This window comes from Lutjanus erythropterus, chromosome 22 (genome assembly GCF_056507025.1).
Source record: "Lutjanus erythropterus isolate fLutEry1 chromosome 22, fLutEry1.hap2, whole genome shotgun sequence".
Classification (NCBI taxonomy): Eukaryota; Metazoa; Chordata; class Actinopteri; order Lutjaniformes; family Lutjanidae; genus Lutjanus; species Lutjanus erythropterus.
Genome location: NC_139338.1, coordinates 20274196 through 20295207, shown reverse-complemented (window position 1 = coordinate 20295207; position 21012 = coordinate 20274196). Strand labels below are relative to the sequence as shown.

Here is a 21012-nt window from a genome sequence, read left to right as displayed (position 1 = left end):
CAGCTGCTTTAGGAAATCACTGAGCCGTTTGTAAAAAATTTAATTATCTTCGAAAGCCATTTTTGAAGATTTGTGTCATCAGTAGGATACATGAGATGAGGCACGTGGTAATTCAGTTTTAAAGCATATAGCTCCTTGTGCTGAGGCTGTCAGTCCTCTGCAGCAGAAAAATATATATATATTTTCTTTTTTCTGGTATTTCTAGAAATGGTGACATTCTTGGTTTGAGTATTTTCATGGGATTTGTTGACAATAAACAGGTTTGACATCCAAATGTGGAGCAAATCTTAAACTGTGAAGATTAGGAGTTGGTTCATGGGGATGTTTGTCTGCACTGGGTGGTCTCATCACTTTTTGGATAAGTTAGCAAAACCGTAGCATGAAAAGTTGTTTATCAACAATCTTTGCCTTCACCCCAAGATTAAACAGATAGGAGAACTCATGCGTAACTCTATCTTCAGCTCACCAAAGCGTGCACTGCTACGCCCTGCAAAAACACAACCATTCGGGTGAAATACTATGTTTTTAGAGAGTCCCCATTGTTCCACACAGATTTGATATTTGTCTGCTGTAATTTTGTAATTTCTACTGTGGACATTTTTCTCACATGCCTCGTGTGCATCATAATTTATTCATTAAGTCTGTTTCCAGTAGCACATTGTTGCATTTTGCTTTTCCTCCTCAGCCAATTGTAAAAACTCCTTTTGCAATTGTTTTTGCATAGAAACAGGTGGATGTAAATGTACTTCATGACAAAAGTACAAAATACTGTCAGCCCCGACTCTGCCGAATATATTATCTGCAATATTTGCACCTATTGTTTTGTGTGTTCGGTCTTTAACCGGGTGATAAATCATACTTCCACAATAAGAGCAGTTTTGTACCCTGCATTGATGAATAGATCGAAAACCAGAATAAACAACAACACTTTATTTATTGAAGTTGACATGAGCAGCAGCTCTTCTGTCATTGGCCAGCGCTAAATCAATACTTGTGCATGTTTTCAGTTTTTTTTAAAGGAAGCTATTGTCATTGGATCAATAATTATTCTTCTGAAAGACAGAAGAGGGGAATATTTGTTGATCAGTGGCCATTGTTCCTCATCTCTTCTACTCTCCAAAGTCACAGCTTGAACGAGCAGTTTTCTCCTCCCGTTGGATGCAATTAGAGGCTTCAGGCAAAGGATGCAGGGTAATTGTTTTTCCCAGCGCTCTGACAGATTTACTGATATTGAAGCAGCTCATGAAAGCAGCATGCAGTCCTTTGATTCGTCCTCCTCACAGTTTTCCAGCGCGCACACATGCATGATGGGATTCTGAAGTAACTTACGGTGTTTGTTTAGCATTCGAGGGATTTGTTTGCTCACCTGTGCTTTGCGGTGGGGACGGTGTTAGCAGATTAGCGGCCGGGGTGGAAATTTCTGCCAAACTTGTGTCACCACCGTCGCCGTCTGCCGAGGGAACCACACCTTCCTCGGCATCCTCATCCTCCTTATCCTCTTTGCCTGGCAGCTCTGTGGAGACACATGCAGTTTAACCTCTGGGTGATCTCTCAGCGAACAGGAATACAATTTAAAGAACGCAAAACTCTGAGAAAAACAGATTAGCTAAGCTGAAGTCTGACAAAAGAACGTTTAACCCTTTCTGTCCTCTGCTCGCAGAACGTCTGAGCCCTCACTCTGCAGAACTGCAGAACATGAAGGGACTAGATTTCTTAACCCAGTTCTGTCAGATGGATCGGCCGATCATCCACTTAGTTGTAGCCAGTCATCCATAGAGCAGTAGTCTGGCTCTCTGTAGTCTAATTACACTGACATCCTGTGTGTGTGTGTGTGTGTGTGTGCGTGCGTGTGCGTGTGTGTACATCTTGGACCATCACAAATCCAGACCCCTCGTTCAATCATCTGTCTCAGGGCGATAAAGAAAACAAAGAAAAACTACTTACAAATACTGTCTTAGAATAAAGGTGCTAACGAGAACCATAAAGGGTTCTTTGGCTTGCCTCCATGGGAGAACCCTTTTCGATTCCTGGTGGAAATATCTATAAAGGTTCCACTTAGACTCCCTTTCAGAGAGTTTGACCTCGAACCAACTGTGAAAAGTTTCACCTAGAGAACCTCTCTGTGGTGTAATGGTTCCACCCAGAACCCTCACTGGAGGGTCTATCCAGAACTTTTACACCCTCTAAGGGTGCTACCTAGAACCCACTCATGGGGTCCGACCAAATACCTTTTTATATTCCAAGGGTTCTATCTTGAACACACTCAAAGGGTTCTGATGAGAAACTTTTTATATTCCAAGGGTTTTATCCAGAACAGAGTCAGGGGGTTCTTTATGCTCCAAGGGTTTATTTAAAACCTACCAAGGAGATTCTACTTGGAACCTTTTTGTATTTCAAGGATTTTATCTGGAACCCACCTAGAGAACCCTTTTATATTTCAAGGGTTTTATTTAAAACCTACCATGGGGGTTCTACTTAGAACATTTTTATTTTCCAAAGTTTTTTATCTAGGACAGAGTCTGGGGTTCTACCAAGAACAATTTTATGTTCCAAGGGTTTATCTAGAACTCAGTCACAGGGTTCTACTAAGAACCTTTTTGTATTGAACCCTTGACAAAAGAGTTTTTCAAGGATTTAAACAACCCTTGAATAACTCCTTTCTTCCAAGAAGGGTTCTTTAGATCAACAGGATTTATGACGGAAATCTTAGTCTTACAAAGAACCTTAAGAGGTTCTTAAGAGGAAAATGATTCTGGGTAGAACCTCAGCCCTTCAGAGGGAACCCTTCTTTGTAGAGTGTAACGAGCACAGAGAGAGAAAACAGAGACAGAAACGAAGAGACAGCGAACATGAGAGCAGTAATGACGAGATGACAGAGACACATCATGTCTTCTCTCTCTGTTGTCACAGTCTGGATCTGTGTGTTTCACAGCGCTGCAGCGGTTAGACATGAACGATGGAGCAGATGAGACTTGGGACAGATTTGTTCAGTGACTGAATCTGCTGGGAGAAAGTGATGATGAAGCCAGACAGGTACAGAGTTGGTTTACAGCTCCAGAATGAATATTAATAAAAGATACAGACGCGTGAGGCTAGTGGGAGGAATAACGAGCTCGAAAATAAAAACAATCATAACAGCTACGAGGCAAAGCAAGAAGCTACTATCGTATAGTGTAATCTAGGTCATGCTCACAGCGCCTGAGTTAATTGTGAGTTTTAAAAGTCTCCGAAGCAAAGTCTGCTTTATTGCTCTGTTGGCCTCCACGCAGCTGGAGATCTGTCTCAGCCGAAGACGACGGTGAGGAACAGGAAAGGAAATATCATGTCCCTCAGAGCAGGTCCAGATTCAGGGCTCAACTAGAGCTGCAACTATTAATCAATAAGTCAATTAAAAGAAAATTAGTTGCCAACCATTCTGATAAAGGATTAATTGTTTCAGTAATTTATGATAGTAAATAAAAAAAAATCTTTAGGTTTTGGAGTGTTAGTTGGACAAAAGAAATTATTTGAAGACATCCCTTTGGACTCTGGGAAATTTTTCAAAGTTTTTTTTTCCATATTTTTTATACTAAATGGTTGTGGCAGCCGTAGGCTCAAGTCAGTCTTCATAAGAAATTACAAAGTGTTTCTTTTTTCCATAACCCTAACCTTAACTTTTCCATGATAAATCAGTGTTAAAATATTTTAAGCTATGTATCTAAAATATGAATATATAAATATGTAAATGACTCAATAGCCTTAGATATGTATAGATTTTCTTATTTGCATCTCAAACCTTTAAGTATTTAGAAGAAGAAAAGTTATCTCAACAAAAGAGTGTTAGCTGGCAGAACTTTTTTGCAGTTTTATCCAAAATAAAAATGTGTTACAAGTGAGTCAGAGAAAAAGAGAATTTTTGGACCAGCTTAAAAAAAATACTTGAACTGGTAACAAACAAATAAAGCTATTGTTGTTGAAGCTACAGTTGCTTTGACATTGATTTAAAAAAAACAAAAAAAAACAGCTGGTGACAAGAAATGTGACGGGGGAATTTGTGTGAATTTATGACGCCTGGTTGTGTTTCTGCAGCTACTTTTGGTGAAAGTGATGCAAAAGTAGTGTGACACATTATTCTACACTAATAGTAATATTGTAAAGTAAAGCATTACTTTCAAATGACAGTAACTAGTCATCAGTAAGTTAGTTGGAAAATATTTTTTTGTTTTAAAGTCCCTTGTCTTTTTTCACTGCAGCAGTTTCACACTATTGTGCTGATCGATGTTTCAAGATTGTAATGTGCCATGAAGTGTAGCAATGCAGCAAAAAGGCAAGGAAGAAGAAGAGTTAAAGCGAGTAAACAGGATTGTAAACCCTTAAATGTTTGAGTTTGCTCATATTAAATGAGTAAGTAAGATATCTGGATGAAATATGACAAGTTGGCAGAATTTTTGGTAGTTTTGCTGCAAACTTTGGTTTTAAAAAATGAAAATTTAAACTTTTTATTAGTGTGGAATTCACAAATCATGCAAGTTAAAGGTATTTTTGTTCCTGCAGTTCCTGACTCAATTAAAAAAAATGTATTTATGTCAGTTTCCTTGAAATCTTATGCTGTCACAACTGTTTTGTTTTTCTAGTAAAGCTGTTGTTTGTCAAGCGAGTCCGGTGAATTGGAAGCAGACGCTGTAGACCAGAGCCAGATCACTGCAGCATCTCGGATCTGCAGCACAGACACTGTGATGTGCCTGCAGATTAAATTACATCATCTGACCAGATCTGCTGCAAATGAGATATAAAGACAGAAAACATGTGCACTCGCTCACTCGCTCGCTCGCTCACTCACTCAGTACAAAGTAAAACATCACAAGCAAATAAACTGATGAGCAGCTATTTACAGAGACTCTGCTGATGATGCAAAATTAAAGCAAACAGGATGAGAGGGACGGAGTGGATCTGCATTTTACTTATCGAACAGCTCAACATTAATCATGTGCTGAATTATCATTTTACTGTCGGCCTAATTAGTGCCTTATTTTGGCCTTCGCATCCTCAAAGCAGGGGGCTCAAACTGGAGGCCTGCATGCTGCAATTCACGGATATTTTATGTGCAGAAAAGAACAGCTTGTTCAACATTATATCTCTCTCTATTATATCAGCGAACAGAGCGGCAGAGCTGATTAGCGAGTTATTAAGTGGCGTATCATTTTGTTTTCAGCACATATTCTGCTTTTGATGAAAGCACGGACAAAACTGACAATGCTCAGCTAACTATTTACATCAGAGGTATTAAAGATTAATTCAAAGTGACAGAGGAGCATCTGACTAGTTCCTGGTTCCTCGCTATTTTTCAACAAGAACATACAAATTCATCCCTAAAAGAAAATACCCCAATAAACATAAAAATAAAAGTTGATTACTTAACCTAAACCCCCTTCTGTTGATATAAAGTTCACCCACTTAAAGATAATGGATAATTAACACAATTTAAGGTTTAATATGTAAAAATGTTGTCTATATTTATAAAATTTCACTAAAAAAGTCATGTGAAGGCTTTTTAACTTTTTGCTAACCTCTGTGTTGTCTGTGGATATTTCTACATGTGTACGCAGAATTAAAATTTAAGGTTTTATCCAGAGATGTAACCTAATTTGAATTTAAAGTAGCACCCAGAGTGTGCAAACTCTTTTTCTTAAAGCATTTATAGCCATTTTGGTGTAGCAGTTAGTTATTCAGTGTCTAGTGTTTCAGAAGCTCCTCATTATCTTCAGCTTCCAGAAATAATAAACAAAAGATGATGTTGCACTCCATTACACTCTGCTTTATCTACGTGAGCCCCGAGAGAGTTTGTGAAAGAATACATGCGTGGGTTTGTAACAAACACACTGAGCTTAGAGTGATAAGAAAGAAAAGGAAAGGAACATGTTGAATAGCGGTGCAGCAGAGAGTCGGATGCTCATAATCAGATGCATTAAAATTGGATATTATGAATGAGATAGCTCATCTTGAATTTCTTCTGAATGTACTTGCACAGAATTGCATCATGTTGTTGCTAATTTGGCTCATGTTAAAGATAGTTACCAAAGTGCTCGTGGTAACTCCATCACACTGTAAAGTCTTAAAAGTAAAATCAGTCTGAATGATCCAAATCATTCTCATTGACTCTGTCTGGTCAAATACATCACAATGAGAAGATTAAAGAGAGAGTTCAAATTGTTTAATGTGGGGTAATGCGGTGCACCAGTATGGAAGCTAATTAGTGTATTGCTGCTAAAGTGTACACTATATTTAGAATATTTTTACAGCTTTACTTTGCCGTCAGTTGGCCTTTTCTAATGGGAAACTGCCCTCATACAAGCCAAATATTGCTCTCTCCAAAGCAACCAAACTCCATAGGTGAAATCAGTGATTTTACCTCGCAGAACACAGGAGCTGTTGGTGTGCTGCTGCCTTGATTTGTTCTTTAGTTTGTGTTATTGTGTGACATTGGTGTTTTAAAAGGCTACTTCAGATTCACAGAAGTCACACAATAACTCAAACAAACTAAGAGATCAAGGCATTGGTTGACCAGAAATTCCTGGGTCCTGCATGGTGAAATGACTGATTTTGCCTATGGAGTTTGGTTGGCTTGGAGAGAGAACCATTTGGCTTACAAAACAGCGATTTCCTGACAGAAAATGCTGTCTGATGGCAAAATAAAGCATTAAAGATATTCTAAATATAGCATACACCTAAAACAATGTTGATTTTTTTTAGGTGGAACTTTTTTAAGTGGCTAAAATACCAAAACAACAGTGGGGGCATGTCAACTGATATCTACTGTTGCTAATACACTGACTATGTATCAGTACCTCACACAACCCCACTGCTAATAATCCAAACTATCCCTTAAATATAATATTAAATTCAGTACAATGTTCTGTATTTGCATTTAAGCCCCTTTTCCATGTAAATTCTATACCAGGGCATCAGATATTCATGTCACAGGCTCTGCTTGTAAATCCATTTCCATAATCAATCAATCTGTCAATGGCTATGCTTTAGCTTAGCTTGGATCGCGGAGACAATACATCCTTTCAGGTATTAATGGAGTGTGTTAAGGGTCTGGTATCGCCGCTTGCCAGTTCAGTACAGCATACAGTAATGGAAAAGGTGGGAGGAGGGGACAGAAGGAGCAAAATGAAGAAGAGAGGCTTTTAGAGAAGAAAACGTACAGCAGAGGCTGAGCTGCTTTAGAATCTCTTTTTTCCTCTCTCGCTTCTCATAATTGCCCTCACTGTCGGATGTTGGAGTGTCCCTTAGTAGGGGATCTGACACAGATGTAGAGCATTGCTGGTTTTTTATACCTGACAGCCTCCTCAAGGGCAATGCCACACGGCAAATGCTCTCCGGATCAATGAAATTCCAACCGTGTGTGTGGTGAAGCCCTTCCACACCTCCAGTAGGGAGACGGTGCAGCTTTAAAATAAGTTCCAGAATATTCACACTGGGATAATGTATGATAATGCAGGGGTGGCGTGCTTTCATTTTCATATTAGTCTCCTCCTGTGTCCTTTGGCAAGGTGTAATCGTTTAAACGCTGCAAGACTCCAGCGTGATACAGAATACTGGGGTGCATAAAAGCACCACATTCTATTGCATTTTGTCCATGGGTGACCAGAAGCGTCTCTCATCCCCATCAAGACATTTTCAACCTTCAAAGCAGCCGTAGCATGACATGTCATGACAAAAAACTGACAGGGATTTGTGTTTGGACAGAGGCAAAAAAAAAAAAAGAGATTGCGAAAGGAGGAAGGGGGGGAGACTAAATGGCAAGCAGCATGTTCAGCATCCGTGAACAGCGACTGGCGGGCGGACGGTCCCACAGGAGAGGTGGTGGTTTCGCTGAGTGTGCGCTTGGAATACTGATACTCGGCCACAGCAGCCCCTCCCCGCCCAGGCCAAGCTCCCCCCCTCTCCATCTTATTCTGTATGCCGCTGCACGATGCACAGTCGAAAACAAGTGCAGACACAACACAGGCCGCTGCAGACAAAACACAACATCCCCACTCTCATTACAAGCAGAGCAAGAGATATGAGATCTGGGATATAGATGCATTCCAACACTGCAAAAGAACTTTCACTCTCAACCTTAATTTTCCACTAAGGAACTGTCAATGTAGGTAGTTATGGACATTCTGCAAAATGCATTGCAATTTTTAGTATCGAAGAGTTTAGTCTTTTGACCTTGGAAACAGCAGTTGACAAAACAACTCATCTCAAGGTCCATCTGTGCTTGAGCTTTTGATTGTATCACACGTGAAAAAGAAGTCCTTGAAGTGCTCAGAAAAATAGAAATTTACTTCAACATCCACGTCTTGTATGACAACTCGGCGCACTCTCAAAAAAAAAAAAGCTCAAAAACACTTACCAAGTCAACCTTAACATGAGATTTTGCCAAGCAATGAGATAAAACTTGTTTAAAATAAGGACTAACATTAAAAATATAAATATATTTTAAAGTGTAACTTGTGTACTTTTAAACCTGGACCTCGAGTTGTAAGAAGGTGTCTGGAAAACCACGTCTTCCCGCTGTTGCAATCTGTAAGTCATCTTGTCTGGGAATCCAAAGGTCAAGGGTTTGAATCCCCATGTGGCCAAGTGCTCACAGGCAATGTGTGCATGTGTGTGTTTTTTTCTTACAAGCATCCAGATCCTTGCGACCTGCTTGTATGTTTAATTTGTTTTTGCTTTATGATTTTTAACATCAAATGCATTATGCATCGTAAAAAGGTAGATTTCTTATTGTTTGCCTAATAGTTGTGTAATTATGGACTAAAATTCATTTAAATTTCTTGCTGATATTAATGGACATTTGATGGGATCACAGCATTAAAATAGAAAAGCTAATCGCTGTATGCACAAGCAGAATATCATTATGTCCTACCCATCCTGCGTGAATATTGCAGACACTGCGTGAATACATCATACACCAAACAATCATGGTTGTATCAGAGGAACACAAACCTCCCTGGCTGAAAATAATCGACTCATCATTTTCTGTCCCAACCCTTGACCCTACATGATGAATGCGTCTCAACCTGGAGGAGGAGGCTCATCTGAAGACTCATTAAGCATACAGACCCCAGACTGCCACCAGTGGTGGGGGATGGGGCAAGAAGACGGAGGTGTTGCCTCAATATCGAGTCGACATCTCATGAAACCTACTGGTTACCAGTGGCTGGTTTATTTCTCATCCATCCTCTTTCCCTTTTCATGCTCTGTGGAGAACAAAACCCCAATCAAGCAGCATTCACTCAAATACTCTGTAAACACTGTAAGAGAGGAAATGCTGCTTTAAAACTCTTTATAGACTGTTTCAGGGATTAGATAAGATGTATTTTTAAACTGGATGGTACACATTACTCAGTGTTAGTGATTGTGAAATTAATTTAGGGTATGGATGGAGCCAGTAAACAACAACACATCATTTAGAAGGCTTTTTAACTCCCCACAGCAGATTGCACAACAGATTTTGATGCTTTAATCTCCATTCAGACTTCCATGTGTCATGGAACCATTTTATTGAACAGCTCAAAGCCTGTGGGAAGCGAACATTGGAAACAATTAAGATGTTTCATTCTTTTGTAGTTGGTTTTGATTGCTGTTTGTGGGACAGCCCACATTTCTGAAATATGTCATGTAGATGAAATGCAATTGTGAATTGTGCATTGAGTGGATGTCTATCCATTCAAGGGATGTATCAGATTTTTTGAAGTGGGGTTATATGAGGTACTTATCAGTGTGTTATCTAGCGTAGAAGGTGGTGAGCACACCTCCGGTTTGCAGACACAGTAGGAGTACTGGTGTAGGAAGCTAAACTAATGTACTGCTGTGGACAGAGTCGGCAGCAAAACACATTTTATCCAATTAAAGACAGAATCCACAACACTGTTTGTAAATGCACCATTCAGAGCTGATCCCTCCTTCTTGTCTCAACAAACAAGAGAAATTAGGAGAGCAAGCGCATGTGGGGAGAACAAAGCAGTTGATGAGAGATATGAAATATTACATCCAGATTGTTTCACAGTGATACCATTCTAAAGCACAAATAAACAGGCTAACACCTTCACACGATGCAGACAAAGCGATCCTCAGTTGCTGTCCCTGTTTGTGTATGTGTGTAGAAAACTCTTTCTGCAGCTCTCAGCAGAGGAGAGAGACCGACAGTTTTCAAACCTTAAAACCCCACAGGCTGTATTGGTTGGGGGGCAAACAAGCTGAACATAAGAAAATAAGAGCATGCAGACAGAAGGCAGGGACTGTGCAGACACTTCCATAAGTCATATGTGATGATTTAGAGCAGTGTTTCCCAACCCTGGTCCTCAGGGACCCCTGTCCTGCATGTTTTAGATGTTTCCCTGCTCCAACACACCTGATTCAAATGATCATCATCAAGCCTCTGCAGAAGCCTGACAACAGCCTGATCATTTGAATCAGGTGTGTTGGAGCAGGGAAACATCTAAAACATGCAGGACAGTGGACAGTCTAAACCTTGTTTTGTTTTTTTTTCTTTTTAGGAAAATGTTGCAGATTATTCCTTTAAAAAGACCACCTAAAAATCAATATCAGTCCTAATGTAGGCTATATTTAGAATATTTTCACCAGTTAACTTTGCCATCAGACAGCCTTTTCTGTCAGGAAACTGCTCCTTCTCTTTACCTGCCTGACAGCCAGGTAAAGAGGTGAAACTATTCTAAATATAGCGTACACTTAAACTGATACTGATATTTTTAGTTTTAAAATATGTTTTCTTGCTGACCCTGTCAACAGCATGTCAAATGCCATTAAATCCCAATTAAAAGTATTCTGAATTAGCTATTGAATGAATATGAATGTTTATTTGTGTATAGAAATATGTGTAGCATGTCTGTGTGTTGTTTGGTGTTTTTAAGGGTTAGGGGGTTTTCTTAGGTTTTTTAAGTATCTTGATCTAGGGCTGAAAAGTGTAAAGCAAATATGCTTTGTTGCTGACCCTGTCAACAGCAGTATACTGCTGAGGTCCCTACACTGGTAATTTTGCTGCTTCTACAACCTGGGGGCATGCAGACCACCATCTACTGTAGCTACTACATTCACTGTGCTTTTTAAATCAGCAATGACTGCTACCATATTATATACAAAAGTCTCTTCTCTACCTTTAAGATAGTCAAGGGAAAGATGAACAGACATTTTAACACATAATCCATCACTGTGATCGTGTAAATGATGATTCCAAGGTTGTACTTACTGATTGTTGACAGGGTTTCAACAAGATCTGGATTTATGCTAATATCTGACCTTTGACCATTTACCATGTCAGAAATGTCATCGATCAAGCCGGACTGTCTGCAGTCGTCTGACAGGCACCTATTGAACACTTAAGACCTGCCTGCACATGATTGATCACATCTATTGAGTCGATCCAGCCACTATTGATTTCTTTAACTTTGCTTACCTCCTGCTATTGGGAAAATAACCCTTTGGGTCTCAGTTGTGCTTGTTATGGATTCCGTCACTAGTTTGCGATCAGTCCCCAAGGCAGTGGTGATTACCCCTGACTGTTCGTCCACAGGTCCCGACCTGGCCTCAGAGAAGCCTAGGTCGGCCTCGCTCGGAGTGGGGAGAGTTTCTGTCATTGTGGTCTCAAAACTAACAGTCGAGTCTTGTGGTTCTCTGACAAACATGGTTTCTGTGGACACAGGGGACCCCAGAGAGTGTCTGCTGGTCAGTGTGGTCTCCACCAATCCTGGGGTTGTCGTTGTGGTTTGGGCTGCCGCCCATGTCAAGGCAGTGGGAACTGTAGTTTCTGGCGCTATCGTCGAAGAGATCTTTTCTGTGAAATCTTTATCCGTGAGTTCCTCAGGGAAGTGTTGTGGAGTGGCACCCATGCTGGGTCCGGCTGTTCGTGTGGCGCCCTGTGGTGGGTGGGTATGTGTTGCATTTTGCTCAGGAGTGCTTGTGCTAGTGGGACTGTTGGTGAACAGAGTGTTTCTGATAGAGCTGCTTGTGGGAGAGTAGGAGTCTGAAACAAGAGTGTCATTGTGGCTCAGCGCTATGCTGCCGTGTGGAGAATCTGATGTCCCCGTGGGAAGTGATTCTGCTCCTATCTCTGTCACGCTGGTTAGAAACCCCTGAGTCAAAGCAGTGGGTGGTTCAGAGGCTTCAGAGATGCTTCCTTCGCCTGAACCCGAGTGGTCTTGCAAGTGACTGACTGGATCTGTCAGCCCTTCAGTGATTGTGTCCTCTGCGTTACTGTCCGAGCTCCCAAAAAAGGGGATATGGATGCGTGGATACGGTATTGAGGGAAGGGAGGGGAGCTTTGGCCACCAGGAAGAGGTTTGTTTAGTTTCAGGTGGGTTGTCTCTTGATGGTGTTGGTCCCCAGAGGGCCTCTTCGTCAGCCACAGCCTGCCTGTGAAGTAGCAAGAAACACCAGAAGCAGAAAAAACCCAAGGTCCGGAGGAGGCGAAGCATGCTGTCGACAGGGGCGCACGAATCGGTCACATGTTGTTCTTCATTCTCCTGCTCCCTGAGGCGGGTTTGGCTGGCTCTCCGGCAAAAAATGTCCTAAAAGACAAGAAAGACACACGGAGTGACACACTTTTCACCCACTCTCCGGACAGCTAAATTTAAGTTGACGGAAACTTAATAGAATTTGCATCTGTTCGTTTCTCTTTTCATTGAACATTTTTGGAAGGCCGAGTTTCCGTTTCCTCAGAGTGTGACCTGCTTTTCCTCGTCTGTAAAAGTAAATCAAGTGCCGAAACTATGCCACCCCATTACAAGCGACTGCTGAAGTCTAAAAAAACACACCACAAATCTCAACAAGAACTTAAGTATTATGGACACCCGACAATTAGTGGTGTCCCGTCAGATGTGGTGGTCAGTATTTATGTCGTGCTGTGCCGCAGTGGTTGGGCGGCTACACAGACTGACCAATTAGAGGAGGAACCTCCATCCATATGTAAACTATTCAGGGAGGAATGGTCAAGAAGTAATGTGTGTGTGAGGAGGGTTGGGGGAGGTTTGTGAAGAATTAGGGTCTGGGGTTGCCAACGTAAGAATAGAGGGACCTCTTTTTCTTTTGTGGAGCACCGAGTGGTTCAAAGTCACTTCTAGCCTGTTGCCTAAGTGAAAAGACTGGAGCACCAAAAGAATTTACCCTGTGAGAACAACAACCTGTATGCTTTAGCAGTACTTAACTCCCCTCTTAACTCCCCCTCCCAATTTTGGCCTTGCTCTCTTTCAATCTCAGATTTGTTTGTTCTTTAAAGCGGAGGGAGTGAGATCTGTTTGTGTGGGAGTGAAGATAAAAAACATCAATATTCACAGAAATCTGCAATCACAAGGTTTTCTCTATCATCATCCCATTCTCTTTATGAGTGTTATTTCACACTTTTTCTTCATTGTCAGCCTCTGTTCTTCTCTCTGACAAGTTTATTTACGACTCACTTTTTTTTCCCCCTAATCCATGCCAGTTCTCTCTGCTCTCTCCAGTTCTTGCTATTTCCTTTTTGCGTGCACGCACAAGATCAATCAGCCACTACCATAAAAGTCGTTCTTTTTGATCAGGGGCCATATTACAGAAACTTCCTTAAGATAGGAGGAGTCAAGGGTAGGATTTCTCCCAGTGTGGTATTACAGAATGAACACAACCCAACTCTACTGCTAGCAAACACTACTGTTAGCCACTGTTAGCAAACATTACCAGCTAGTTGGTAAGTAAGCTGCTATTACAAGTGCTAAAGTGAAAGTCAGGACATCTTAACATCACTTATCTTAAAGTTTGGAAAGGTTATTTCAGACTTTGGGAAGTTATGATGCTTGTGTAAAACGTATGTCCTATCTTCAGTTAGATGAGGTATTTATTTTAGTAACCGTTTGTAGGCTTAATCATGTTTCTTTTTCTAAATCAGGTCCTAAACCTAACTACCATGGTTACCAAACAGTTAAGATCCGCAAGTCAGGATGTTTCTGTAATACGTCGGGCCCAGGAGACCTGCCATCTCCCCCTTTCTCGCCTGGGGGTATGAAACCAACCTGGATACGCAGTCAGATGCAGAGATATGAAGACTGACTACGAGGGGGGTCAAACACAGAGCTTCCCACACACTCCCTACTTTTAGCATTTTGACTGAACAGCATGAAAATCAGTTTCCAATGAGGTGAGGCTGTTTTTAGACGCCTGTGTGTGCTCAAGCCTGCACCAACCAACCCACACACGGTCACATTTCGTACGTGCAGAGATGTGATTGTAGATGAATTTGGATCTGATTCTGCATGTTAGTGCAATTGTTCGCCCACATGTAATGTTCTAGGTACACACACCCGCGCATGCTGCAAACTTTGTCAGCTTCTTTAAGACATTTATAAACAAATAGTGTGTTACATAGTGCAATTAAAGAGAAAGGGAAAGACGTTTTGTGGAGGAAGTTATTTTAATTAGTTGCGATGCTTGGGGCAAATTATCCTTCATCCTTGATTGCTTTTTTGTTGATTTGATGCAAAACTGATCAATTATTTAGACAGTGTCGGGGATATGTATAATTTATTCTGGCTAACATTCTCACATTTCACGTCAGTATCACTTTCGCTCACCTGTGTGGTAAAAGGAAACTCATGTAGCACAGAAAAAGCTTGACTTCAAAATATATTTTCCCGTATATTTTAAGTTTAAAATTGTAGAATCGCTCTATTAGAATGATTTTTATAAGCACCATATCTCCTTCTATTTTGAACCAACACCACAGCAACAGTTTTGGGCAGCACTGAGCTTACACTATCCCATCTTTTTTTCCAAACGCTCAGTCAAGGAGACTTTCCATTCTTACTTTGTTTGATTTGACTCAAGTAAAATAGCAGATGGTATTTTGTTGATGCTGACTCATCTTGTCATGGCACACATGCAAAGGCCTCTTCTGAAAGATGTTTTTTAGTCTTAGGTCTTCCACCTCCAGGAGAGTAAGAATTCACTGCAACTCTGAATTGAACATAAAATTACAACTAACATTTGAAAGCCCCGATAAAGGACTTTTTGTAGTCGATCAGTCAGTAAAAAATATCCACGCTATAGTCCTACTTAGATCCTACAGTATACGCTGTAATGTTGCTCCACTCTTGCATCATCGATTTCTTTGTGGCCACTTTGAGTGGAATCAAGCCATAAACACAACTCGGCCATATTCAAGTTTGCATGGTTAACTTGCCACTGGTTGCCCCTGCAAAATAGCACTGGGGTCGAACACACAGAGGTGAGCACTTGCATTAAAATGGCTAAATCCCTGCAAAAGAAAAGGCAACAGCTGCTAACTTTTTAACCCTTTTAGATTATATCATCAGTTATATCGTGCACCAATATATGACAAAAAAGTACAAAAAAAGTCTTTGGATTCTCATATCAAAATCCACATCGGGTTATGACAAGCTCACTGTTCAACGTTCAAATCAAATTCCTCCAAACTCACTTGGAAAAACATCATGATATGGAAGAAGCTGCTCACAAAATGCTGGATTGATTCGTCTGAATTTTAGTAAAATATTAAAAACATTCAAAATAAACTAGCAATCAAGCAAACAAACTAATTATCTAATGTACTAGCCACTATAATAAATGAAAATTGTGCTTTATCATAATTCTAGATTGGTCTTTTAACTCTCTTGTCGCCACATCAAACACATGCCTGTTAGTGAAGGCATTGTCTGCTTTGACAGGCAGCAGAGCAAGTGGAAAGCAACTATAAAAAAAGTGTCTGTGGGGAATTTACAAGTCCCCTCTATTATTTTGCTGGCGTTTTGTCTCGCTGCTCCTGACAAAGATGGGGTCTGCCACTGTAGTGCGCTCAGTGGAGCAGAGACGGAGAGAGAAGAGGAGAGGCAGAAAAGAAGGGCAGAGAGCAAAAGACAAGGGCAGCAGAAGAGAGAAAGAGACAAAGTCACCATATTGACATTCAGTTGTGGCAGTCTTAGTGAAGGAGAGTAAACTCTGCGGCAGTCAGTCTCCCTAATGCTCATTTTAGTTTGATGCCAGAGCCTCTTTTATTAACTCTGTAAACAGACTCCTGTCTTCCAATTTAGTCTGTGTGCCTCACTTCTCACAGGACCATCAGCCATCCTCTCAGTCCTCATCAGCCTTCAACCTGCTGCTGCGCCACATTTCTCCATGGAAATTCCTCCACTCTAAATTTATCTGCAGGCAGTTTTACAGCATTACAAGCCCCTTTGTGATGAGCGCAATAAGACAGTACCCTTCAGGATTTCCATGCAGGCTTTTTGGGGGGATTGTTGCAGCCTAAAATGCCCGATTTCATGGCAGCTTTTCTAAAAAATTGTGATGCATTTTGCAGTGATTTGTGTCTGTGGGTCCTTTTGTCTATGATTGTCCTTTGAAATCTTATGATCCATGACTCTGATTCATGCAAAGCCAGCTGAATTTTTAAAGATGGAAGATGTCTCCCACTCATTTAGAATTTAAAGTCCATTCTGTTGCTACCAAAAAAAGTTTCTGAAGAAAATAAAACAAAACATCCGAACAAAATATATAAAGAACTCAGAATCAAACTTCAGAATCAAACGGGACTTCCATTTTGTCTGGTATTTTTCACTTTTTTGTAGCATGCCTCAGAGAAAAAGTCAGTCATTCCATAGTACAAATTCCCTGCTTAATGCTTTTTTTTTTTTTTTTTTTTTACAACTTACTAGTTGTATTTGTAATAAACATTCAGGATTTTGCAGGCTTTGTGAGGGATTGCTGCAGCCTAAATTGCCTGACTTCATGGCAACTTTTCTAAAAAAAAAAAAAAAAAAAAAAAAATGTGATGCATGTTGCAAAAATTGACATGGCAGATTTTACACAATGCCTGCCCATTTCCTTTAAATCTTTCCTTAAGAAACAGGGATTCTGGTTTGTTGCCACTGTATTGTTTTCCAGTAGCAATCCATAGACTTTTAGGGTTGTATAGGACTTACACACATTGTACAGTTTCAGAAACAGGTTGTGATAATAAAAAGGGGGGAAAAAGGTATGACAACCTGTCAGAAATCAGGAAAATAGCAGGAGAACTGTGATCCCCGGAGGAAACCAGGAGAAGGCAATAAAAAACGTGAGTCTACTGGGAAAATCAAGTACGGTTGAATCTGTGTTAATTTTTGTAACATCACAGCCTCCTGGAGGGACTGATGAGGCCACGAGTGAGAGAAAGATGAAGTCTCTGAATGAAATTAAAAGGAGACGGAAATAAGAAAAGAAATCTATAAAAGGAGAGATGACTGAATTAGAGGTGCGAGTGACTGAAAGAGAGACTCTACACTGAGGGGGAGCCACAAATAGAGATGAATTGACTGTGGTCAGTGTCATTACTATTTAACAAACCTACTATAAGCACGGCGAGGCCTGAGTATCAATGACACAGTGCAGGATAATGGAGTAATTTACCTCCCTGCAAATGGCTACTGTTGTGTTGTTTCTCTCTGAGTCTGCTGTGTGGGTGTGCATATTTACAACCGCTAGTTTTCACTCTAGTATTATTTCCATGGTTATGCGAAGGTCCACATGCATTTCAGTTTTGTATTTACATGTGCACCCTCCCACGTGCTGCTGGGTCCTGTACTTTCGATTGCATCTCTTTAACATCACAGGCTCTATTGCCCATCTAAGGGGTCAATTTATGGCTTTTTCCTGTTGTCCTCTCCTGACTTTGACGCTGCATGGGAATGTCAATACAGCACAGATTCAATCTGACTGGCCGCTCTAAGCCAGCAGGGATTTATTCTGCATAAAGCAGCACATTTGAAGGGCTTTATAAGGTGTTAGAGAGCTTAAAGGAGCTATCCTTCTATCAATCTATGTAGTTGTCATTATGGTCGTGGCAAATTCTTTATGACAGCTTGAGAAAGAAGGATGTACAACCAAGAAAAAGTATAGGTTTTAGATGATTAATGTCCTCACTTTAAAAAAAAAAAAAGAAAGTGTTCAGTGTTTAAGATCTTATTTATGCTCTTCCACGTTCCAGGATTCATTTTATGGTTGGTTTATTTCATTGCTATGGATAACACTACAATATTTATATCAATAAAAATTGACTAGATAATACATGCTATATCAATATTGTAATTTAAAATGAATTGGTCAGTTTATTGGTATTCTGGAGTATCATGTTTCATTGTATGCCTGCATGCTGTGTCTATATATGCTGCCACAAGTAGACATATTTTATTAATCATTCAGTGCAATTTTAAAGGAATAGTTCAACATTTTTGTAAATACACACATTTACTTTATTGCTAAGAGACAGATGATTAGATCCTTACCTGTCTCATATCTGTTCAGTACAGCTACAAGGAGCTGCTTAGCTAGCCAGGCTCTCTCTTGGAGTCTCTGCACAGTGGCGATTAGTGTCCATAAAGTTATTGCTTCTAGCCAAGAAATAGTCTGGTTTGTAAAGTTCTAAACGCCTGTTAACTGCAATTGTTGAAACAGTTTGTACATTTCCTTGTTTCAAGTTGATTCTCTGGCGTCCCATCACTAACTTGTGAGCTGTGAGGTACAGATCCACAGACAGAAATGGTGCAAGCGGCGACGGTCAATAGTCCCTGAACATTATCGACCGCAACGAGCTGCTGCCGTGTCCGAAAATACCCAAACCTCTGGTGGTGAGTCCAAATGAGCAGCGTCTCAGGCAGGACTCCAGCAGGTTACGTGTGTCCCCGCAGGCTTTACAACCAAACAACAATCCTGACTCATGCTATTTACAAACAAGATTAATGCCTTGCTATTCTAATCTGTGGGGTTTCCTCTGGCCATCTTACAAATCCAATTTCCGCATGCAGAACTCCTCTCAGAACATTATCAGCACCATTCAAGTTCCCATTAAGTCAAAATCAATGTTTTAAATATTTTATCACATATGTATTATGCTGTATGTCACCTATACACCAATATCTGGTCCAATAATGACAAAAATGTAATTTCCCTAGTATTTTTAAGGGTTCTGAGTTTGTCTTTTCTGGAAAAAGTTTAAAAATTGTTGATGACTCATCCTGCACCCTGCAGAAAGAGAAAGAGAATACATCCGTTCACCGGAGCAGACCGGAGTGTGTCTGGGGAACAGGCTTCACTGTACAAAAAGCACAATTTTATATGTTTTTTCATTGAATTGGATGAAACTAGATCATATTTTATGGAGACAATAATCTCTGTTTTTTCTTCTGATGTCTTCCAGCTGCTCAGCTTCAACTCTGTGATTTAATTACGGAGGTTCTTGATGGATAGATAGCTTTAGCAGCTTACTTGTTGTTAAAGTAGCTAATCGCGCCTCTTAACTGCCACTGGTGGGCAACAGAACCGGGCTCAGCGGTCTCTGAGTGAACATGACCTCTCACCGGGGTGAACACGGCCTCTGAGACAGAATACAGTATTGAGGTTGTTTCCTGTCGGAAAGATAGGTGTACTTGTTGCTGAAGTGAGTTAGCTAACCGCTAACTGCAGTTAACTTGGTTAGCTGTGACTCAGACTTGGGATGCTGGGAGCCAAATCCAGCAAGAACCCGCCTCAGTACCTCTTCTATCACCTAATCCCTTTCGTCTCGGAGGCTGTTTTGGTCCCTCCCTTGGTGACTGTTTAACACGTAACACATATCGAATAAGCACTCCGCTCGGCGTTTCATAGGAACTTTCTCATCTGGACTTTCAGTGCTTTAGACAAACCTGTTGATCTGCTCATATGTCATTTTCCCTTTTTCCTCAGATTAGTTTGCACCTCCGAACATCATATACTCCACTTCTTTAAAACCCCTCGTAAAACATATTCCCCCATGCTTGAGAATGACATTAATTGAGCCGGTGCTAATGCTTGTGTTAGCCGTAGAGCTGATGAATGCAGTGAACCTGCCGACTATGAAAGGGCGCTCTCAAACACAGGCGTTCCACCGGCTGCCTTTGCCATGGTGACAGCTGAAGCCAAAGACGTCTTGCTAATCCCGGGATTTGAGCACCTTTTGGACTCGGCTGTTCCGCTTGTAGGAGTGTGCTGCACTCACATGCAAATGGGCACACACACACACACACACACACACACACAGAAACGATCCATGCTTGAAGAACATTTGCACCAAAACACACAAGCAGAGATGCATATATTTTGTACATCCTTATACTAAAATAGAATGAATAAACATAAGCCAGATATTCATGACAATTACAGATGTTAACATCTTTATGTCAGGTTTACCCAGATCACACACACTCTCATAAATACACCTACCAACACACACATTTCTTGTTTCCCTACAGATTTACCACTCTGATCTCCTTAATCCTAAACCCTCTTACATGTGTTAAAGGAAATACAGTGTGTTTGTGTGTCTCAGCATGTTACAGCATGCATATACTTGAGTCAGATCCACACATCCCTGTTCCTAGATGCAGAACAGCTGATTAACGTACACATGCAGAGACAGAGAGGGGTACAGGCAGATGAAAACAGCTGCTTACCTCCAGTACAGATGTATGGAATAAGATGGAGAATCCACAGCCAGCGGTGTATGTGTGTGTGCCTGTGTGTGTGAGACCGTCTTTCTGAGCCTGTGTAGGTTCGTCTGTGTGGAATTGAGTTCCAGTCTCCCTCCCTCCCACTCTCTCTCTCTCTCTCTCTCTCTCTCTCTCTCTCTCTCTCTCTCTCTGCTTCCCTCCCTCTCTCTGTATAGCTCTCTCGCTCACTGCATCAGTAGTCCACTGTGTGGCTTCCATCACAATGCCTGTGGTCACACCTCACCGAGCAAATTGTTCATTAGCGGAGATCAGCCAGTGCTGCGGACACTGGGAAACAGAGTTGGGCATCAGGGTACAATCGCTTATCCAAACACACACTCTGAATGTTTCATGCACAGCCTTTAAACACCTCCATGTGCACACATACACAGGCTGTAAGCTGAGAAATGTTTGAATTCAGCGGTTTTCAAGCACTATATTTAGACCTAATATAGCTGGTGTGCTGATGTTGAAGTTTTTGCTCTGCAAACAAATC

At 40.9% G+C, this 21012-nt stretch overlaps 1 protein-coding gene across 1 annotated transcript in view; it reads right to left on the bottom strand.

The window, feature by feature from the left end:
- Nucleotides 1-20583, bottom strand: part of prrt4b (proline rich transmembrane protein 4b) — a 31392-nt gene extending 10809 nt beyond the window's left edge. Inside the window, exons 1-3 of the mRNA XM_084711319.1 lie at nucleotides 20481-20583; nucleotides 11450-12560; nucleotides 1367-1513 (exon numbers count right to left, since the gene is read on the bottom strand). Coding sequence (XP_084567445.1) covers nucleotides 1367-1513; nucleotides 11450-12467 — 1165 coding nt within the window. The 5' untranslated portion in view covers nucleotides 12468-12560; nucleotides 20481-20583. The remainder of the gene's footprint in view (nucleotides 1-1366; nucleotides 1514-11449; nucleotides 12561-20480) is intronic.
- Nucleotides 20584-21012: the final 429 nt, after the last annotated feature.